Source organism: Gymnoscopelus braueri (genome assembly GCF_963280865.1).
Source record: "Gymnoscopelus braueri genome assembly, chromosome: 15".
NCBI classification, from domain to species: Eukaryota; Metazoa; Chordata; class Actinopteri; order Myctophiformes; family Myctophidae; genus Gymnoscopelus; species Gymnoscopelus braueri.
The window spans coordinates 15,117,489-15,141,733 of NC_137620.1; the positions used below are offsets into that span (position 1 = coordinate 15,117,489).

At 42.6% G+C, this 24,245-nt stretch overlaps 2 protein-coding genes across 2 annotated transcripts in view; one reads left to right on the forward strand and one right to left on the reverse strand.

The window, feature by feature from the left end:
* Positions 1-451: 451 nt before the first annotated feature.
* Positions 452-6,067, reverse strand: bmp15 (bone morphogenetic protein 15; the record flags this gene model as incomplete). Its single annotated transcript, XM_080450807.1, has 3 exons — positions 452-1,524; positions 5,613-5,853; positions 6,032-6,067. The coding sequence occupies 3 exons, from the start codon at positions 6,065-6,067 to the stop codon at positions 452-454; spliced, it is 1,350 nt and encodes a 449-aa protein (XP_080306933.1).
* Positions 6,068-10,530: 4,463 nt separating this feature from the next.
* The window catches only part of shroom4 (shroom family member 4), a 92,989-nt gene continuing 79,274 nt past the window's right edge, over positions 10,531-24,245 (forward strand). The window contains exon 1 of the mRNA XM_080452136.1: positions 10,531-10,753. Within this exon, the coding sequence (XP_080308262.1) occupies positions 10,631-10,753 (123 nt within the window). The 5' untranslated portion in view covers positions 10,531-10,630. The remainder of the gene's footprint in view (positions 10,754-24,245) is intronic.

The following is a 24,245-nucleotide window of genomic DNA, read 5'->3' on the forward strand; positions in this document are numbered from 1 at the left end:
GACACCACAGAACATGCCGGCTATTGTTTGAAACTGTACACTTCAAGTTCACAAGTAAATTCATTTAAAACTCCAACTGTTGCACGTTGTGTGTGTGTGTGAGAGATTTGAAAGTGCAACACAAAGTTTTGAAAGCCTCAGAGATGGGGCTGGGAAATTCATCGAGTCTGATAATCAATTTTAATTGCTTATATTAATGAATCAACATCAAACACTTCTAATAGATTTTTTGTAATAATATTGATTAGTCTGATTAACCACCTAACCCTAAATTATACTTTGTTGTACCAAGCATAATTGTCGTGGCGTACAAAAATTGTGACAATAGCCGATCTACAATCTACGAGCTTGTAGATCTGCAATTTTTGCAATTTTATCAAGTAATCGTTCAGTTTTATCAAATAGAAGTCATATCACCCAGCCCTACACGGAGAACAGAGAGAGAGAGACCCTACCTACACGTGCAAGACTCCGCCACCATGTCCTCCAGCTCGCGGTACTCCACCTTGCGCTTGTGCACCACCAGCACGCTCATGGGCATGTACTTGTACGGGACGCAGGACGGCGCCGGCACGTCGCCCACCTCCAGCTCCTTGATGACCGTCTGCACGATGGCGTGGTTGGGCGAGTGGTAGCCGTAGTGGAGGATGCGCGGGCAGTCGCCGCGGCAGAAGCGCGGGTTGTAGATGGGCGGCGCGATGAAGTAGTGGCCCCAGTCCAGCTCCTTGAACGACAGGCGGAACGAGTGCAGCTTGCAGCGGCCCGCCGGCGCGCTTGCTTTGCGCGTGGTGGAGCCTTTGCGGTCGACAGAGGATGAGGAGGATGATGGCGAAGAAGCACCTTTGAGCATATCTGGAGAGGGACGGTTGGGGCCTGAGGATGATGTTGATGATGACGATGATGAGGAGGAGTTAGTCTTTGAGTCTTTGGAGCGGCGGTAGCGGTGGTTGGAGGGGCGAAGGAGCGACGGCTCCCGCACCCCAGCCTCGTCGTTCTCCACCTCCATCCCTAGCAGCTCTTCCATCCACTCGTCCACATCCTGATCCTCCTCCAGGTAGAGAAGGAGAGAAGGGACTTCCAGGTGGTTGCTCCTCTCCCTTGACGCCCTGACCGGAGTGCCGTATCTGCCTCCAGAGTTGAGCGGCCGCCACCAGGAGGCGGGGTGTGGCCCTCCGACGTGCCCGGGTTCCGTGCACCAATACTGGGCCGTGAGGGTCAAGTGATGGCCCTGGGCCCCCTTGCTCTCGTCCTGGAGGATGTGCCCGCTGACGTGGGCCGTGATGTCCGTCTCCGTCCACCGGTCGTGGGGCTCCAGGGTGACTAGCTTCCTGCGCAGGGGCGTCGTCGACTTCCGGCTCTCCTCGCCCAGCGAAGTGATTTGAGCCCGGCAGCGGAGCGCCGCCGGGCCGCCCTGGGTGGCGTCGGACTCGGGAGGCGAGCGGAGGTGGACAAACGAAGCTCTGACCAGCTGCTCCAAGGGGACGCCGTCGATGTTGTACTCCACTGTGAATGTGTACTGGTGGTCTGGGGGCGAGAGACGCACACACACACAGAAGAGGAGAGTGAGAGAGGGATTAGGAGAGTTTGACATGACATCTTTAACCACTTAAATCCGATTGACCGGAGTCCCTCAAGGCTCTATACCTATAGTTACTCGTGTGTTATCGCTCTGCAACACTAAATATAAAATCGCTGAACATGGCCGATCAACAAGCTCAAGCTTGTGGATGTGCTATTTTCTGAGAATGTTTCCCCCTGAATATGGATGCTGGGGTTTAAGTGGTTAATGACAATGATCATATTGTCACTGTTGGCACCTTGTATGTCCAAAATAGTTACTTTCCAGGTAATGGGAAAGAAAATAACCTGTGTTCCAAAGGATCCATAATTATTGTAGTCACTATTTAAAAAACAGACAGACTTAAAGGTAGCACTATATTCTGATAGTAATCATTGCTATAGAGTGTTTATTCAGTAACAGGAGTCTCCACGTCTCTCCAGCTCTTTAATAAACAGAAAATACATTTTCCGGTAGGTGTCAAAATCTCAGCCAATCAGAGTAGTACCCATTTTTAAGCTTAATTTTTATAGTGTTCCAGTTCCAATTGTGCCTGCTCATTTCTTATTGTCATCACTTCCAATTTCACTTGTTTAATCTATATCCTGATTGAGTTCTCTATCCTGATTGGATAAAATTGGAAATGAAACTGAAACGAAAATGCATTTTCTGTTTTATAAAGAGCTGGAGAGACAAGGAGACTCCTTTTACTGAACAAACACTTTATAGCAATGAGTACTATCAGAATAAAGAGCTATTTAACACTTATTTTAACCAAAGAAAATCACTTACCCTGCCTTTAACCACTTTCAACATTGTTGAAAAATAAGCAAGAATAGCAGATCTAAAAGCTCTATGACAGGTTGTGAGCTTGTAGATGGGCTATTTCTGGTACTTTTGAGTGGCACTCATACGACAAAGTAGGGCATTCGTTTTTACAAAAAAAAAAAAAAGGTTTAAATATGGAGATAGAATGTTTCTGCCCAACAGCAACGATATGTACAAAACACACAACTGTCCAAAAGGATAGATTTAACAATTACAATTATGCATATGCATGCCACATGGGGAGGTTGCAGAGGGAGTAATACAATAAGAGCAATACAAAAGCAAATATAAACATTACATTAAATGAAATGCATATAACATTTTGTCAAATATAAAAACTAGAACAACAACTACATGCGAAACCTGCTGCGGCTAGAGTAAATTATTAGGTCCATCTGCTATTCAGCCAGCTCTTTATGGAGGACTTAGATATCAATAGAGCTAATACTTAGTTCACCCCAAACGTATTAACGTATTTTCAATCAATTACACACCCCATGAAGCCTTGCATTTATGGAGGTTATGGAGACTACATATTGTATAAAATTGTGTTGCAGGATAAACTTTTTCATAGATTTCATTGATAGCTTCATAGACTTGTTTGACAGCACTATAATAAGTGTTGGATTGATGTTAATGTGTATTTTCAGACATTTAACCACTTAAACCATCTGATGGAGTTAAAAATATATATGTTTTGTGGACCAGATTGATATGATCTAGAACTATCGATCTAACCAGTCAAATTAATATAGTGATGTCTTTTTGGGCCTGTACTTCAGTGTTTTAAAGATGCTTTTTGTAACTCTACTATACTTTCCCTACCAAGGCCATGTAGCTGGCTCCATATTTGCTATCTGGTGCCGGCTCCATATGTTCCCAATCAGTAAAACATGTCTTGGTCAACGCTTTGTGATTAAATGTCAAATTACCTGTATCTGTGTAAGATGACCTGTATGACCGGGATATTGTCACTAATTTACTCTGTCAGCTGTCACCCTGTCTCAGATAAACCTGCTACATGTCCTATGATATCGAAAGAATAACTTGTTTATGGAACCAAAAGTTGTACACAAGGACACTATAAGATGAACAACAACTTATTATGATGACACCCTGATGCCTGACAGCTCATCAGATATGATCTGACGTCTGAGGGTCTTAACCAATCGTTAGGATCCACCTTATATCTGATGTCCGGACTCCAACTTGTGTATAAATACTATTGCCTGTATTTGTAATATCAGAGAGATATTTTTGCTGTACGGTGCCTCGTGGATGGATTCTTTCTCTTAATACAATGTCAACCTTTTAATTTGAGAACCGGCCTGTGTCTGCCTTTGATTTCGTCTCATCCTTTTTACACTGGGTTTTCAGCGGTTTAAAGGAGGAGTTCACCCAAAAAATGACTTATTTTCTATCAATTACACACCCCATGAAGCCTTGATTTCATGGATTTATTTTTGTTTTTGTGGCATTCCTAAGACAATAATTTGATGACCGTGTGTATTTCCGGTAGGAGACACAAATAATCTACTTTGTGTCTCCTACCGGATACATTAGCCGGTAGGAGACGGGAATCAAATTATTAGCTTAGGAATGCCACAAAAACAAAAAATAATCCATGGATTCAAGGCTTCATAGGGTATGCAATTGATAGAAAATAAGTAATTTTTTGGGTGAACTCCTCCTTTAACTACAAATAGTTTTAATTAAGATAGAGCAGGATTTACGACCCTTTATCAACTCTATTACCATCAATACTTAGTAAACTTGACCTTTCACTCTGTACTTAGTCTGCTCTTTTTCCACCTCTACTCTACAACAAACCTCTTTGCCAAAAATAGCTGATCTACGCCTTGCGTTGTGAGCTTGTAGATCTGCTATTTTTGGCTAAAGTTCTCCCCAGAATAGGGATGCTCAGTGGGGTTCAAGTGGTCCTATCACACAACGATTTGGCGGCCCCCTTGAAGTAACTCTGAGGGATAAAGGTATCTAGAAGAAAATGCTTCACTTTCAACTATTTAGAATTTGTGTTTCAGTATTTGTTCAAAGAAATTCATTATCTTCATCTTTCACAGCAAAATTCTGACACACACACACACACACACACACACACACACACACATTACATTACATTACATTACATTACAGTCATTTAGCAGACGCTTTTATCCAAAGCGACTTACAATAAGTGTATTCAACATAGGTAGGGAACGAAAACTACTAATCACCAGAAGTCTTTAGTGCATTATCTGCAAAAACAAGCAACCAAGAGTATACCTAGCGCTAAGGTAAAAGTGCAATATATCAGCTACCTATTTCCTTAAACAGATGAGACAAAATAGCTAAATCAAATGAGCATGAGCTAAAACAAATAAGTGAATCGACTAAACAAGATCCAATAAACAATCCAATAATCCAATAAACAATACAGCAACAACACACACACACACACACACACACACACACACAGTTGTACTGAAATTAAATTAGTCGATGTGGCTTAAGGTTCACTCCAAAATTCCTCAAAGCAATTTATCAGCCTAATTATTTCTACAATGCATTGCATTATCACGAGCTTAAAAGTTTGACGGACATTAACATTATCAGGAGGCGTCAATGAACTTGAAATGTGGATGTGAAGTTAATAGTTACTTAATAAGTCTAGTCTACTAGCTTAGCCCTGAAACATAACTATCATATCATGGCAGTCATGGATGAACTTCAACCTGGTGTTTGCATTTTTTCCATTTACGGCCCGTACATCTACATAAACGTTAGAATTTCAAATATAAAGTGCTTACCCCATGGCCACGGATGTTACAATTATGTACGGGCCCTCAGAAGTACCCGTATTTTCTGTATTGTTCAATAAAAATCATTTTATTACGATTGGTGGCCATTTTCTTTGCATTTTTTCCATACGCTTTCAATTACGCGACCATATCGGTTGGGAGGTGTATTGCACTCTGATACATTATAACTATGAGAAAATGGCCGCCGATCGGATTAAAATGCTCTTTATTGGACAATACGGAAGATACGGGTACTTCCGAGGAGCCGTACATAATTGTAACATCCGTGGCCATGGGGTAAGCACTTTATATTTGACATCTGAACGTTTATGTCGATGTACGGGCCGTAAATGGAGAAAGTGCAAACACCAGGTACAAGTTCGTCCGTGACTGTCATATCAGGGCTATGAACTCCTATGGCCGCTCACCTTTAGACGCCAACAGGTAGTCCACAGAGGACGCCGCGGGTCTCAGCAGCTGCACCGTGTTGGAGCCGAACATGCGATGCCTCTTGGGCCTGCCGTCCGGCCCGGCGGCGCTGCGGTACAGACTGAGCATGAACTGGAGGTTCTGGTCCGCTTGCTGCTCGGCCGTTAACGGCAGATGATGCAGACCTTTGTGTCTTTTGAAGTGTTGTCGACGGACGTTGCGCGGCGAGGCCACGACCACCTGGGCCAACAACATCAACGACACGATACACGACAAGACATTCAATACAGGGGCCCTCATATTAAAATCCTCCGGTGCTAGTGAGCTCCACTCCACCACAAGGCTAGCCTACAGGGGCGGCCATAGTGGGATGTGGTGCCGAGGGCGTGATCTCATCTAGAGACGATCATCCGATCACCTGAGCATCTAAATCGCGATCAACCAGCTGAGCCATTTTACACAATAATCAACTTCCTGCAAATTAGCTTGATAGCTTCCAATTACCATTACCAATTACTCATTTTGCTAGGGTGGGATGGCTCAGGGTAGAGGACAGAGTAGAACCATTTGCAATGGGCCCCCTGGTGACTGGTCTTCTACAAGATACACTACACCACAAACACAAAGACACCCATGTACCTGTCGAACTACTTCAAAGACGTCCACAATCACAACACCAGAGGGAGCTCCACAAATCACGTTCAACCCAGATTTTGCTAAAACAAGGGGTTAAATTCGTTCTACTGCTATGCCACCAAAATGTGGAATGCCCTACCAACAGTCATAAAAAAGTGTGAATCCTTTACTCTCCTTCAAAACCGCACTCACAGGTGCCCCCCCCCCCCCCACCCCCAACTGTTTACTGTACATATTTTTTATTTTTTATTACTACTCTCTTATATGATGTTTTTGCATAGTATTGTACAAAACAATACAAAACAATATAAATACCTATTGTACAACTACAAATAAGACACAAGGCTAGACAAAGAAACCATGCATTTCAATACATTTTAGACCAGGATTTAAGGTCTGTAACATGGTATTTATTTGCATGTAAACAAAAGAATAATCTTTAAATGTTTTGCTCACCATGGTATGCGTACCACTGCAGTGTCACAACAAGTATGGAAATAATTAATATTTATTTAGATATCAGAAGAATCCTGGGATGTTCTGCAAGAGATTTAGTGTTTATATTCCCACATGACCCGAAGATCCAGTACATCTAACCACACGTGTGTGTGTGTGTGTGTGTGTGTGTGTGTGTGTGTGTGTGTGTGTGTGTACCCCCCCCCCCCCCCACACACACACACACACACCAGGGGGAGATTCCTAAGGAATGACAGGGCTCCTCAATGAAAAACTGGTTTTAATCATTTAATATACTGGTGGTCCTGCGTTGCAGGGATACAGGTGGCTCCTCAGCCTGTGGTGGTCTTACACTGAGGAATGTACACGAAGATGGGGACAGACAGTAGGCCTATTTATTGCCCCGTTATGCCCCCGGGGCATGCAGTTAAATCTTCTTGCCAGGAATGCGAGCAGGAATGAAAGCAGGTAAGCTCTGTGCATTAGAGAGCACTTGAAAACAAGGGCCTGCATTGTTGGCAGTGTCATGTATAAAACACATCTTAATACCTAAAGCGTCATGGATCACTTACCACAACACCCACCCCATGGTTTAAATGTTTGAACTGTTTTAGTCCATATGATACCACTTTGGACTTATTTGGAGGTTTCAATGCATTTGGTTGTTGTTGTTGTTTGTTTGTTTCACTTATACAATTTGCACTTAGGAAGGCATCATCATCTTCAGCTGACTGACCGTTCTTGAGGTCCAAACAAGAGGTATTTTGCCTGGGCATGTACAAGTACAAGCATCTCAGTCTCATTCATCATATGACTCTCTTACAACGCACGCACGCACGCACGCACGCACGCACGCACGCACGCACGCACGCACGCACGCACGCACGCACGCACGCACGCACGCACGCACACACACACACACACACACACACACACACACACACACACACACACACACACACACACACACACACACACACACACACACACACACACACACACACACACACACACACACACACAGGGGGAAAGAGTTTAAGTGTCTCTTTCTGTTGTAGCACTCAACAACAGTTATTATGTACAATCACAACCATTGTCTAGTGAGAGAAAGAGAGAGAGTGTGTGGGAAAAGTACGGCCTATAATAGAGAGCAAATACATAATGCACTGCTGTGGGCATGAACATGTCAACAAAACATCCAAATATAAACAGTTGTGAATCAGAAACATTAAATTCACCAAGCACAATAAATGCTAAGGATTTGGACTTGATGGTACTGTCCTTAAGAACACAAGGGGAGATTAAAGTTAAAGTAACAGTAAATTGAAACTGTATTCTTTGTCCAAACAAGTACATTGTGATATTTAGGCTACTTTTTTGTCTTCACTGTGCGATACGGACATCAAGCAGGATAAATACATGATGGAAAAACACCACAATACTTACTTTGCATCTATTAAGTTATTTGATATTTCACTTTTTACATTACGTTGTTGAGGAAAACTTTGACAGCAATGACTGCTGCTGGCTGTACATAGCATTGAAATGTTTTATTAAAATAACATTAATATATTTGTGTTTACTTCTAAACCAAATAAAAATAATGAAACAATGTTGTGCATTCCACTGTCTGTGAACGTTCGCAAAGTGTCGGAACAGGTCGACTGGTATGGGGCCTCATGCAGAAATGTAGGTTATGTGTTGTCAAATATTATTCTTGGCCTAAAGAACAGAACTGTATGTACGGTATATGCAGTCAGCACAGACACACATCATATCTGCTCACCAAACTGTGAGATCAGGCTATTAATGTCTCATTGTACAACACTAGGCCACTGGTTCCAGGGGATCCTCAGCAAAATGAGGAACAGTTTGGCTATTTTAAACACTGTTATGTATAACAAACCATGTTATGTGTCGGCTATTGGAAAACAGCCTATCTACAAGCTATAGATCTGCTGTTTTGGAAAGTTTTTGACAAATCTTCTCTCATGGGGATCCCTGGCAACAATCGCAATTTGGGGGTCAAATTGGACCCCCCCATTTGAAAATGTTTGAGAACCACTGCCAATTGGCTTAGGCAAGTGGTTCTCAAACTGGGGTCCAGGGACCCCAGGGGTCTTTGAGGGGGTTCCAGGGGATCCCCATACCAAATGGACCCATAAAGGTCTGTATACTATACAAATTGAACCAAATGGACCCTTGCGGGTTGCGGGTCCATTTGGTTCCATTTACACTTTCAGAGTTATGGGGTTCTGTGGCCTAATGCATACCAAAGTCGGGGTCCTTGAAATAAATGAATTCAAGTTTAAGAACCACTAGCTTTAGGCTTGGAACCAGTGGTGGAAAGTAACTAAGTACATGTCCTATACTGTAAGTACACATTTGAGTATTTTTTACTTTACTGGAGTATTTAAAAAAATCTGTACTTTTACTTGTACTCCACTACATCTCAGATGCAAATATTATACTTGTACTTACTTTTTGATTATTATTACAAAACATACATTATCCACTTCAGCCCTATTTACATTTCGGCCATTTGAAAATAGCCAGCTACAAGCTCACAATGCTCAAATCGCCAAGCATTGTTAGCTTGTAGATCTGCTATTTTCAAAAGATTTGTATACATTTTAGAACTTGTGAAATGGGACATTCTGCATAATGAGTACTTTCTACTTTTGGTGCTTAAAGTACATTTTAATACCAACACTTTTGTACTGTTACGCAAGTAAATGTTTTATTCCGGACTTTTACTTGTAACAGAGTATTTCTACATTGCAGTATTGATACTTTTACTTAAGTAAAAGATTTAAGTACTTTTTCCACCACTGCTTGGCACGCAGGCTGAATAGTATATTGTTAAAGTTAGTCCAAATAATAGCTATTGTGGAAGAAGGGCAGAAAGCATCGGTGCGTGAAATTACACTGATAACAGTAACAGTATGCAGTAGTTTTTGTGCAACAAAGTAGCAGGTTTCGTGTTTCTAATGAACGGTGACTCTATGTTGTTACAATTATGTGTCGCTCATGCAGTGTTGCCAGATCTTGTGAGAGAAATAATCAAACAGGTCTATGAAAACAAGCCCATAAGAAGCAACAAGGGCACTAGGCCATATGAGCACTTTATATTGAAAATAGCCGATCTACAGTACAAGCTCACTAGTCATCGCATCACGACGCATTGTGAGCTTGTAGATCTGCTATTTTCAAACAATAAAAATAAAGTTTTAAACATTTTAACAACGCAAATCTTGTATGGGGTCCCTGGCATAAAATATTTTCAGATAGGGGTCTGCAGACAAATAAATACATATTGATTTGGGGGTCCTTGACATGAAAATGTTTAAGAAACACTGGTTTAAATAACATTAGGAAACAAGCCCAAATAAGCAACAACACTTTACAAACAAGCCCGAAAAACTGCAACCACCAATATTTTCAAGCAACTACACAGAAAAAACAAACCCAAAGTCGCTTATATTAAGCGGACATGGCAACACTGTCGCTCATGTTGCCGCTGCTGCTGTGCTGATACAATGTAGCGGTTGATACTCCCTGGTCCCGCCCTCTGGGCACTTCCCATTGGACAACACGGAGCCACGCCTCTCTGCCATTGGCTGGCGCGGCTGCCACTCACACCCGGCCGTTCCAACACAGAGTGGGACAGGCTTCCCTCACTTTGGAAGTTTTTGGAACGCGTGCAAAGTCTTTCTTTTTTTTTTGCCCTCCCCCTCTCTCTCACTGACACACACACACACACACACACACACACACACACTCCTTCCAGTTCCTTCCCTCTCTCACCCACTTAGTTCTCAGCCGTGGTGATGTGATGGAGAGCCGGTGGAGGAGCGAGACCCACGGACCAGCCGGCACCACGCACTGAATCCCGGGTTTCAGGTTCCAGACAGTTCCACAGAGCATGGAGACGGTGGAGCAGCTCGTGTCTTTCATCCACGTCCAGGTCCAGTTGGTCGGGGGCGCGCCGTGGGGGTTCACCCTGAAAGGGGGTCTGGAGCACGGAGAGCCCCTCATCATCACTAAAGTGAGTGTTTTTTTTTGTTCTTCTTCGCGCTGTGTGTGTGTGTGTGTGTGTGTGTGTGTGTGTGCGTGTGTGCGTGTTATTGTGTGAGGTGGCGTGTGTTTGCAACGGTTTGCAACGTCTCTGATTCTGCAGAACACAATGTGGATTGTGTTCTGCATTCTTGCATATCTTTCAGTTTGCGTGGCCACTGCTGGTCACTTTTTGACTGTCGTATTAGCTAAGTGTTTTGTGTTCATGCTGAAAAAGTGACGACAAAAAAAAACCCTCTGTATAACTATAAGCCCGAGAGGAACTTTCCCCTAAAAACTGGACTGCAAAGCACGTCTGCATCTTGAGAGACGCGAAGAGTGAGAAGTTCTTATTGTCCGAGACTAAAGCTCATATCCGGGGCTGTGCTGCTGCTGCCTTGGATGCTGTTGAGTCAGCTGTCAGCAGTGGCTGAAGAAGTACTCACATTTTGTAGTTTGTACCTAAGTAAAACTTTTACTTAAGTAACTTTTACTGTTAAAGTACCAATACCTCAACGTAGAAATGCTCTGTTACAAGTAAAAGTTCGGTATTAAAAATCAAAATGTATCAAAATGTACTTAAAGTAACACAAGTAGAAAGTACTCATTATGCAGAATGTCCCATATCACAAGTTTTTAAATGTATAGCAATCTTTTGAAAATGGCAGATCTACAAGCTCAGGGCTGAAGTGGTTAATGTATGTTTTGTGATAATAATAAAAATCTACAAAGTAACTCGTAACTAAAGGTTTCAAATAATTGTAGTGGAGTAAAAAGTACAATATTTGCCTCTGAGATGTAGTGGAGTAGAAGTATAAGTATTGGAAATACTCCAGTAAAGTACAAATAACCTCGAAATTGTACTTAAGTACAGTACTTGAGTACACATACTTAGTTACTTTCCGCCACTGCTGTAAAGTCAGCTGTCAGTGTCTTGTTACTGTACACAGTCTAGAGAATCCAGTCACTTCATTCAACTGTGGACTGTCTGTCCAGCCAACATGTTAATCCAATTGTCCAGTCAGTCAGTCCCCAAGTATTAAAGGCGCACAAAAAAAAGCCACTGATGTAATGGTAGCTGCTTGGGCTGGCCTTGGCCATTCATTGAGTCAAGATGTTCAGCAAATGGAATGAAATCTGTCAGAGCTTCAGAGGTGTTGTCAGTGAGTTTCGAAAAAGGGTGATTGATCACTGTTTTGAATAAGGTTGATCACTGCTTTGGTAAAATGTAATTTCTTTTAATTAAGTTTGAATTTATACGATAAAAGTGAGCTGACAACATTGGGTGCTGTTAACCCGATTCTACAAATGTCTTCTAAATCCTAACAGTTAAAAAAAAAAAGTATGTTTCTATATAAGTGGTTCTCAAACTTTCTCATGTCAAGGACCCCCAAAATGATATGTATATGGCCACAGACCCCCCCATCTCAAAATATTCACTTCCAGGGACCCCCAGAAGCAAAGATTTGAGTTACAAATGTTAAAAATGTAAATTGTAATCTTTTAAAAATATATATTCAAAGATTTGCAAAAATGTTCAGGATTTTTCAAAAATACCAGATCTACAAGCTCAAATGACACAGATTCTTTCCTGGTCTTAATGGGTTAAATATGGTAGCATAATGCTGGCAAATGCACTGAAACAATCAAGCATCTTGTAAAGCAGACAGAATCGAATAGGTATGTGCATGGGAGTTGATGGATAAATATCTTTACACATTACTGACAGTGGCTTTTTTTAAATCGACCTATTTCTCAATGAACCAGTCCCTATAGAACACAATAGTCATGTGATAGTTGAAAGGACACATCCTGCATTTCTAATGCACACACATATAGTACTCCCATTGTTATTTCTTGCAGGGGAAGTAGTCTTCCACGTCATTTATTATTTAATCTCGCACGGCGGGGAGCTGATAAGACGTCCAGCCGTTGGTGTGCAGACTTGACACGAGGGGTCAGCCTCGAATGTTTCCGCCTCTGTGCAGTCCGCTGACCGGAGGGCCACGCTTCCTCCACCGGGCCCCCTGTTCTCACGGTATCACGCGGCAGGGGTGTGTGTGCTGGTGGTGGTGGTGGTACCACGGTTGACTTTGAATGAATCCATTAAGATCAGGAACACGCATCTGTGTCATTTTAAGATTTCTTTGGCTATTCAAAAATAGCAGATATACAAGCTCGTATAGCGCTGGAGCTTGTAGATCTGCTATTTTCTGAAAAAGTGTGGACAATGTGTGCAATTGCTTTGAATATGTACATATGTGTTTTAACATTTTTAACTCCGATCTTCTGGGGGGTCCCTGGAACAACATATTTTGAGATGGGGGGGGGGGGGGGTCCACAGCCAAATACATATCATTTTGGGGGGTCCTTGACATGGAAAAGCTGAAGCACCACTGATATACAGTACATACTGTTAGGATTTAGAAAACATTTTAGATATGTATTTGGCCGCGGACCCCCATCTCAAAACGTTTTGTTCCAGGGACCCCCAGAAGCAAAGATTTGAGTTACAAATTCACTTTGAAAATATATTCAAAGATTTGCTCACATTTTTAAGATTTTTCAAAAATAGCAGATCTACAAGCTCATAGCGCGGCACTCGGTGCAGCGCTATGAGCTTGTAGATCTGCTATTTTTGAGTAGCCAAAGAAATCTAAAGATGACACAGATGCGTTCCCGAATTGAATGGGTTAAATGCTAGTAATTATCGGTATGTAGGGGTAGTGTGTGTTTATAATATATAGCCTGTGTGCAACAACGCATGATGTGTGAGATTATGTATAAGCAGGTATCCTCCAACTTCTTGTGTTCTCCCTCTCTCTCACCCCCCCCCCCCCCCCTCTCTGCTTCCCCCCGTCCCTCTGTTTCTCTCTCTCTCTCTCTGGCCCACTCATTGAGAACTTTCAGTGGTAGTAGCAGCAGTGTAACTGTAGGTCGGTGACATCTGTATTCACCGCAACAGGAGGGAGAATGGAAAAGCCGGGCACAGTCATCTGCACACACACACACACACACACACACACACACACACACACACACACACACACACACACACACACACACACACACACACACACACACACACACACACACAGCCCCTGGGAAAATGTGACTGAGAGACTGCTGAAGGAGATAAAAATCTAAACGGTGGTGGTCTTATGGCCGCTTAGTGTCCAGTGGGTAGTTACAGCACACACACACACACGTTCACACGTGCCCAGGCGCCGAATTCTGGCCTGGGAAATATGTACAAGAGTCAGTGTTTAATGATTAAGTGTTATGTATGAGAGTGTGTGTGTATATCTATATATATATATAGGAGAGAGAGAGATGCAGAGGTAAAGGAGAGAGAGAGAGGAGGAGTATGAAAGAGAGAGGTACGTGTGAAAGGTGTGTGTGTGTTTTTAGTTTTGGCAAGAGCCACAGTTTCCAACACACACACAGCTTTCGTTTACTGATCTGTATGGAGCTGTCTCAGCCCTCTCACTGTACTGTAGAGTCGACATGGAGAAAGGGAGGCCTTTTACCTCCGGCCTAAAAGCACTGCTATTAAAGCACTGAGGAAATACATAATCACCTTGCATTGGAAGATCACTTATCAAATGTTGTTTTCTCTTTGTAATTAAACAAACAGAGAGAGAGAGAGAGAGAGTGAAGCAGACAGCGGTGGGGGGAGAGAGAGGCGGAATTGCATTTTGCTCATTGGGAGTCTAATGTGTAATGGAAATAAGATCGTAATCTTCATGTGAACTGTAATTTCCAGGTTGTGTGTGTGTGTGTTATTTGTATCACATGGTTCTTTCCATCAGTCTATTTAAGTTGTGTCTTTCTGCATTACGTCACTGTTACCTGAATGAATGCAGTGTGCAATGTTACTTCTATTCATAGAAATGAGAATGTGCACTATCCTCCAATGTGTGTGTGTGTGTGTGTGTGTGTGTGTGTGTGTGTACATGAACAGTGGGGCAGTGGTGTGCATAACAACTTTACTTACTTTAATTAGATCAGCTCTGATTGGTATGAAGAGCATATTTTTCTGCGTGTGTGTGTGGATATGTTGTTCTTCAGCATGGCAATCTTTGAGGTTACGTGTGAGTGTGTGTCCGTGGTCCTTCAAGTGTGTGTGTCTGTCAACCTGTGAGAATATGTGTCTGTGGTTCTTAATGCGCGTGCGTGTCCTTTTGAGACATTGAGTCAGTGTGTGTATGTGGTGTTTTCAGTGTCTTTGAGAGAGGTGTGTATGGCTGTCTGTGGTCTTTGAGAGAGAGAGTTGGGGGAGGGGTTCAATGTGTCTGAGACAGCAGAGGGATGTAAGCCATTTGGTCAACATTCCACAGAGGGCAGAACAAATCACTACTGGGGGGTGTGTGTGTGTGTGTGTGTGTGTGTGTGTGTGTGTGTGTGTGTGTGTGTGTGTGTGTGTGTGTGTGTGTGTGTGTGTGTGTGTGTGTGTGTGTGTGTGTGTGTGTGTGTGTGTGTGTGTGTGTGTGTGTGTGTGTGTGTGTGTGTGTGTGTGTGTGTGTGTGTGTGTGTGTGTGTGTGTGTTATTTGTGGTCTGGGGAATGGGCCTGTGCATCCAGTGTGAGTTTGCCTGTGTACATATTTATGTTTGATGCAGCAGCAGGCATGCATGTATGTATAAAACACAACATGAGACATACTGAAAGTGAAAGAACACATGCAATAAACTTACACATGACACATGGCAATCAGTGTCAAACCAAATATGAGCACAATCCTCTTAGACATTACACCTATTATAATTTAGGCATATCTGAGGCAACGACAAGACATCAAACATAGTCTCAAGTAAGTCCTAAGTACTTGTGAAAACTCGATACACAAACAGCATTTCATTTTCAGTCTCTGCAAGGACTATATCTGCATATAGAAGAATGTCATGTAAAATCTAACGCAGAGAGCTGCTTGTTTAATTCATTTAACTGTTGCTTCATCATGTCCTTACCATCACATTTAGAACTCTTTTCAGCCATGCTAATTTCCTCCCACAAATGATCATTCCAGTAAGGTTAACATTTCCTTGACAATTCACTTTTCCTTGGCAGAGTTTGGACTTCTACAAACTTCAGTTAAATTACAAAATATCTTGCATCAGTGTGTCAGGCCCTCTATTTGCTCAGCCAGTCAGGAGGTCAGCCAAGCAGTGGTTCAGACAGCCAAGCAGCCAATCAGCTTCCTATTCAGTTAGTTAACCAGTTGGCTGTTTGTACATTCAATTCGTCAGTTAGCGAACCAGCCAGTCAAATTGCTTTTCCATTCAGTCAGTCTAGTAGGCAGTCAGTCAGTCAGTCAATTCATTAAGTCAGTTACCAGTGGTTTCATGGCAGCCAGCCAGCCAATCAGTCAGCATTATGCTGTGTGTGCACTTCACTGAAATGGCTGTTATCTAAATCAACATCTGACTATAAATATGCTGTAAGACCACTGGACTCTTTTGTATTGTTTTCAGACAGAGAGAGAGGGAGAGAGAGAGAGAGAGAGAGAGCAGTGATGGAGGTCGAGAAGGGAGAGACATTGAAAGAGCGAGAGAGGCCTGGAGAGGGAGACGGAGAGACGGACAGAAATTTGGAGAAAGAGAGAGAGAGAGAGAGAGAGAGAGAGAGAGAGAGACAAAGGAATTGATAGACAGAATGAGCAAGAGATGGAGAGAGATAGTGGTGTATGAAGATAGTTGCTGTTGAGCTGTTATGCATCTGTTATGGCAATACAAGAGACATCTCTCAGCATGCTAATAAAGCTCTGTGAAGTGTATTGTTCTGTGAGATCTGGGAGACGTATAAATTAGATGATCACACGCCATCAAAGAGACATGATCATGCAGGGATATTCCATAAATCAATCGTACACACACACACACACACACACACACACACACACACACACACACACACACACACACACACACACACACACACACACACGCTGACCAATAGGTCAGTTATCAAGGCAGTTATGAGTGATTCCCCCGTGGACTGTGCAGTGAAAGGAGTCTGGCGTTTCAGTGTCTTGTGCTGAAAGACATCTTTTATGGTGTTGTCTATCAGGAATTAGGTCGTCTTTGTTGTGGGGAAAATGCCAAGGAATTGTAATGTATTTGGAAAGTTCTTTTTGAAGGCGAGTTTGATTTTATTATTTGTTTTCCAGAAAAGCCATCTTCTCTTCTCTTCTCCTTTCTTTCTTCTTCTTTGTCTCTCTTGCGCTATTTCTCTGTCTTATTACTCATGGTGGTTCTTTGCATTCTTCTCTGTCTCCACATATATTATATATTGTATATTTCTCCTCTATTCCCACCACCACCCCATCTCTGTCTCCCCATACCTCTGTCTCTTTCTCTCCATCTCCTCTCTGTACGTGGCTGTCTATCTATCTCCACCTCTGTCTCACCACTCTCTCTATCCCTTCCTTCTCTCTCTCTCTCTCTCACTCACTCACTCACTCACTCACTCACTCACTCACTCACTCACTCCCCTCCATCTCTCCCTCCTATGCTTCTCTATCTTTAACTTTCCATCTCTCCTCCTTCAACCCTTCTCTCCTCCGTCAACCCTGCTGACAATAACAGAAATGCAGGGATTGTGTTAAAAGAATGTTTTGACATGTGGTCCGAGGTATGCAACCACATGTCTTGGTTGGTAAACAGAAGCGTGTCTGTGTCTGTGTCTGTGTCTGTGTGTGTGTGTGTGTGTGTGTGTGAGAGCACGCACTGCGTCCTTACATTCCAGTAAAGGTAGCCTCCAGTAGCGGTATTCCCAGCAGGGGGCAGATGAAGAAACCATCAGATAATAACATTTGTGTGCGTGCGTGTGCTTGTGTGTGTGCGTACTGTCCTCGCTAACCTAAAGCATATGTTTTGAACAGCAACATGGTACACAATAGAACATATTGATCAGAGAGAGAGAGAGAGAGAGAGAGAAATGCAGGGAGACAAAACACAGGCCATTAACCCATTAAAACTGGGAAAGCAGCAAAGTGTCATTTTAGATTTGAGCTATATTGAGTGTGTGTCACGATAAAAAAATAAATAGCAGATTTACACCACTGATGCTGACTGTTGCAACATGAGCTTTTCAAAAAACTGTTAAAAAACTATAAAAGGAGAAGAGCGAGGGAAATAATTGAGCGTACAGTACAGGCTGGTGTGTGTGTGTGATGATGAATAATGGTGACTTTATCACTTGCCCGTGCAGCTTGTGATAGATGACGGTACGGGCAGGTTTTGTGTGTGTAGGGGTGGGGTTGGATGTTGGAATGTCTCTATCTGTAATCTGTGGAGCCTTTAGCTGTTTCTGTTTCCCGACATCATGTCTGGAGGCTCCTACACACACACACACACACACACACACGCGCACGCACGCACAAGCACACCCTACAATAACAGCCCTTTCATGAGAATAGGTTTGAGACCCTCATATATATACTGGGGTTCCTAGTGGTGTGTGTGTGTGTGTGTGTGTGTGTACCAACTTGTTTGAGGTTTCAGTGTGTGTATGTGTGAGTGCATGTGTGTGTTTGGGGGTTAACCCTGGACTGTTGCAGTTGTTATTGTTGTTGTCTGACCCTTTGCATTCTCACATAAAGAACCTCCTCTCTAGAGCCTCATCTCTCACTGAGGGGGGGGGCAACACACACACACACACACACACACACACACACACACACACACACACACACACACACACACACACACACACACACACACACACACACACACACACACACACACACACACACACACACACACACACAGGCACACACACAGGCCTAAACAATGTTTTTGCAACTCAAATTACAGCAAAATGCACGATTCCTCTCGCGCTCACCTTGTTCTGTGTGTCATCGACAAGCAGAACATGGGTACTCTTTCAGTCTTTCCTGATTGGCTGAACATTTTCAACCCACCTCAAAAGGTATTTTATGTTTTTAAAGAGTTGGAGAGACGGGGAGACTCCTGTCACTGAACAAACACTCTATAACAATGATAACTATTCAAAATATACCTTTTAACAAAAAAACTATTGTTTTAACCAAAACATATCACTTACTTACCCTACCTTTTAATAATGAAATGCTTCACCTCTAACACCCACATATCACAGTGACACTCTACATCATTGATTTTCAACCCTTTTCATATCAAAGTCCATTATTATTTATTCAGCATTTGAGCCATGGACCACCATTTGATAAGATTTAGCCTCTCAGACACAAAACGTAGAATATTTTTATATCGTTGGATACAATTTTGTCCACAATTCCATGCTGTATTGATGTTGGAAAGCATGCAGGAGGCTGCACCCAGAGTAGATGAATGTACCTACCACGAGATAGTTAAGAAGATCAAACATATATTATAGATTATGTACATTGTAGACCAAGCCGATACTCAACGCCATGGCTTTGAATCCCGGCTCAGGATCTCTATGTTCTGTTCCTCTTCACTGTCCTGCGTCTCACCTCACTCCTGGTTTCAATTCAGCTTTTACGGCATTTTCCATCAACGGACCACATATTGTGTGTGTGCGGGGCTCCTCTGACATACAGAGAGCACAGTTTCCGCTCCATTATGTAGGCTTAGGGAAAGATTGTTATGGGCATAATTTGTGTGTGTTTCTGTGTCTCTCTTGTCTGTTTATGTGTTTACAGTTTGTCCCGATGAAACCATGCCCCAAAACCAAGGAATGTACCCCATACACACACACACACGCACACACCAGTGATGGAAAGTTATTATTTGAAAACTTTAGTTACTAGTTACTTTGTAGATTTTGATTATTATTACAAAACATGAATTAACCACTTCAGCCCTATATACATTCCGGCCATTTGAAAATAGCCGATGCGACCCATTGTGAACTTTTCAAAAGATTTTCAAAAGATTTCTAAACATTTGAAAACTTGGGAAATTCTCCATAATGAGTACTTTTACTTTTGGTACTTTAAGTACATTTTGATACCAATACTTTTGAACTTTTACTCAAGGACATTTTGAATTCCGGACTTTTACTTGTAACGGAATATTTCTACATGGCAGTATTGATACTTTTACTTGAGTAAAATATTTGAGTACTTTTTCCACCACTGACACACATACACACACACACACACACACACACACACACACACACACACACACACACACACACACACACACACACACACACACACACACACACACACACGTATACATTCACAAAGATATGCTGACACACAAACACGCTCGAAAAAAGACGCCCTCCCGCTCACACCAATACATAGACACATTCCACCACGCAATGTGGTCCCCTCTCGTGGCTACACTGGCAAGGAGAGCCATGGCTGAGGTCTAAAATGATACAAAACGGCCTTTGTTTACCAGCTCTCTCTCTCCTCTTAAGTCATCATCCCTCCTTTTTTCTTTTCCTTCTCCCTCTTCGCTCTCCGTCTCTCCTCCTGCCTTCCTTCCCTCTCTGTATAGGGTCGAAGCGGAAACATCCTTTCATCCCTGGCTGCATCTCTTCATTTTTTCTTGTTCTCAGTGCAGGATTGCCTGAGAAGAACCCATGCAGGATTGGGTTGTTATTATGGGGACCAGGGACGGATGAGTCAGAGCTTCCACCGTCTTTTTGGCCCGTAGAGTTATATAAAAACTGAAGGTGGGGATCCTTTTTTTAGGATTTTAACGATTCCGGTTCCTTAGCGATTCCCTCCAAACGGTTCAATTCCTTAACGGTTCCCTTTAACGATTCCTATAGGGGGTTCCGAATGGCCCCTTACAGGTCTGTAACTCTGAGAAGTGTACAAATGGAACCAAATGGCCATTTGGTTCCATTTGTACACTCTCATAGTTATGGGGGTCCTTGAAATGATAAAGTTTGAGTTGTAATCGTATAGCAGACGTGAAGTCCACATAACCAGCTGTGACAGCTGTGGTAGAACCGGTTTCCGGAAACGGTTCCAAATGTTATGAAGGTCAGGGAACCGATTCCGGTTCTTTTGAAAGACCCCCAAAATGATACATATTTGGCTGCGGACTCCCATCTCATATTTTGTGGCAGTGACCTCCAGAAGCAAAGATTTGTTCGCTTTTAAAACATTTGATATATTCAAAGATTTGCAAAAGATTTGCAAAAGTGTTCACGATTTCTCGAAAATAGCAGATGTACAAGCTCATATCGCGGCACTCTGTGCCGTGCTATGCTTGTAGATCTGCTATGTTTGAATAGCCAAAGTATAACATAATGGTTAAAGTGATTGTGACGGTAATTTAGTAACTAATTTAGCTGGGTACCCCCTGGTACCTCCCCCAAGGACCCCTGGGGGTCCCCGGATCCCACTTTGAGAACCAAAGTTCTAGTGCGCTGGTGGGGACTGGGGATCCTCAGAGGCCCTTCGGGCGTTCCAGGGAGTCCCCAGCAAAATGAGGAACAGTTTAAAACACTTAAGCCCTATTTAGGTTGACTAATCTTCTGTTATGGGAGGCGACTCAATAGCTGAATGGTTGTGGCACATACCACAGGGGCACAGAATGCCATGTACAGACTGTTGAACAACTAATGGTCTCTTATGGGGGGGGGGGTGTCTCAGCCTGGCACAAAATCTTTTCGAATGGGGTCTGCGGCCCCACATTAATTCGGGGGCCCTTGGCGTGTGTGTGTGTGTGTTTGCGTGTGCATGTGAAGTAACGTGTGTGCGTGTAAAGTAACGCACAGTGGAAAAAAGTATTGTTATGAAAATACACTTAAAGTACCAAAAGTAGAAAGTACTCATTATGCAGAATGTCCCAAATGTATTAAAATCTTTTGAAAATTGCAGATCTACAAGCTCACGACGCAATGTGAGCTTGTAGAACTGCTATTTTCAAATGGCCCAAATGTATATAGGGCTGAAGTGGGTAATGTATGTTTTGTAATAATAGTCCAAATCTACAAAAGTAACTAGAAACTAAAGTTTTCATATAATTGTAGTGGAGTAAAAGTACAATATTTTCCTCTGAAATGGGAAATAATCCAGTAAAGTAACAAATACCTCAATGTGTGTGTGTGTGTGTGTGTGTGTGTGTGTGTGTGTGTGTGTGTCCCCTACTCTGCAGTGAAGGTAGCCTCCGGGGGGGGGGGGGGGGGGGTGGTGGTGGTGTTGGTGTGTGTGTGTCCTACACTGCAGTGAAGGTAGCCTCCAGGTCAGAAGCAGGAATCCCAGCAGGGGGTTCAGGCAGGAATCATCAGATAGGGAGAGAGGCTATTGTTGCCTCTCAGCCTTTCTGTTTGTAGAAAGGTTGCTTTACTTACAGAGTACAATGAGATCACAGCCAGCTCTCCACACTACACTGTATACCAGTGGTTTGCAAACGTTTTGTGGTCAAGGTTTAACCAGTCAGAGAATGTAGAAGTAGGGCGGATAGATGGAACTGGACATTTGTGTCTCGTGATGGAGGGACAGAAAAACACGTCTAAGAAATTAGACGGATGGAAGAATAGAGGGAGAGATCAAGAGATTGAGAAAGAGAGGAGGGTAAAAAAAAAATAGGAAAAAAGAGAAGAGATAGACGGGGAGTGAAGGAGATAGTTAGTCCTTGAATTTACGGTTAGATAAATGTTGAAAAATCTTCACACATACCACACATACCAAATACCAACTTTGAAACTTTAAACAAAGTGCTAAATTTGTCCTTGCAGCATGTTCTTCATGTTACACACACACACACACACTGAGAGTCCACTGACTTTGAACGCGTTCAGCCGTGAAGCCACACCAAAGACTCTTATCTCTGAAGACAGAGAGAGAGAGAGAGAGATGGAAGGAGGGGTGAGCGAGAGAGGGGTCAGATTTAGTGGAGAGGGCAAGGTCATTTAGCACACATTAACTAGTCAATGTTTCACCATGATGCCTAAAATGGAGAGAGCGAGAACAAAGGGAAAGATTGAGGGAAAGAGAGAATTGGGCCACACTTTCACAGCCAAAACTCTTTCGTGTCGTTGCTGCCGGGTTGAAACCTTCCAAAACCTTCCTATTTTTTATTATGATTTTAAAACATTTTAAAATAGCCAATCTACAAGCTCACAACGTGTGCCAATGCGACGCGTTGTGAGCTTGTAAATCAGCTATTTTCACTACTTTTGTGCGACACTTGTATGATGAAGCTTAGGGGTTCATTTACGAAAACAAACATAAAAAGAAAGAAATATGGAGATATTTAAGGTTTCTGAAGGCTGATGGTGGCGACAATGTGCACATACATACACGGTGTCTGCAGACGTGCACACATGCACGCACAGTTCTTTATTTTGACAGTGATGGATCAATCCAGTTTGGCTCCGCTCCCACCAGGCCGCTGACCTCTGACCTTGTACTATTGTCGGCTCTGCTCACCGGATCTAACCGCTTCCATATACCCAACCAGAAATGCAGCTGTGTGTGTGTGTGTGTGTCATCACAAACTGCAGGACCGATCAGCGTCAAAGTTCTTGTGCACATTGCCAGTAGGCCTCTGAACAGAAGTACCTCCACAATTACTTTTTTCCCCTCATACTTTGTTTTACACTTTTTGAAATATTTAAGGGATAGTTCACCCCGAAAATGACTCTTTTTCAATCAATTAGTGTGTTTTTGTCACATTTCTAAGCCAATAATTTGATGACCGGCAGTGGTTCCGGTAGGAGACACAAAGAGTCAATTTTTTTTGGCGTTTCACGTTGCGCGACAACCTCCCTTTTTTCTTTACCGTTTCTTGATACAAAAATATTTCTTCTTTTTTTGATTGCCAATGCGCGACCCCAACGGCACCTTCCCGCGACCCCACTTTGGATCGCGAGCCATAGTTTGAGAACCGCTTTTATACTGTATGTCGTAGACAACTGACTGGCTGGTTTCTTCTCTTCTACTATCCAGGTGTTAAAGGAAAACGGCTGTCTCCTTTGAGTATGTTTGTGATTTTGCATACCTGATACACTTCCTAATAACTTCCAGAGATCGACAACTATTTTATGTGTGTGTGCAATCTGTGCATGTCATGTGAGAGTTCATGTCCGTACATAGAGTATGCACATGTCCATTAAGGTTTCTTGACTGACTGACTGACTGAACCTTTGTTGTGACAAAAACCTTTTGTCACAACCACGTTCTGACTTGTCTGGTGCGCTATCCTCTTAAAACGATGATATTTGACCCATTCAATCGGGGAACGCATCTGTGTCATTTTAGATTTTAGCTATAACCATTATTTGATACGTTGGCTTTTCAAAAATAGCAGATCCACAAGCTTGTAGCGCGGCACGAAGTGATATGGTTAGATTTTTGAAAAATCTTGAACATTTGTGCAAATCTTTGAATATATATATTTTCTTTAAGCAAACATTTTTCAACTCAAATCTTTGCTTCTTGCATATATATATATATATATTCAAAGATTTGCACAAACTTTCACTATTTCTGCTATTTTTTAATAGCCAAAGAAATCTTAAAATGACACAGATGCTCTCCCGGTC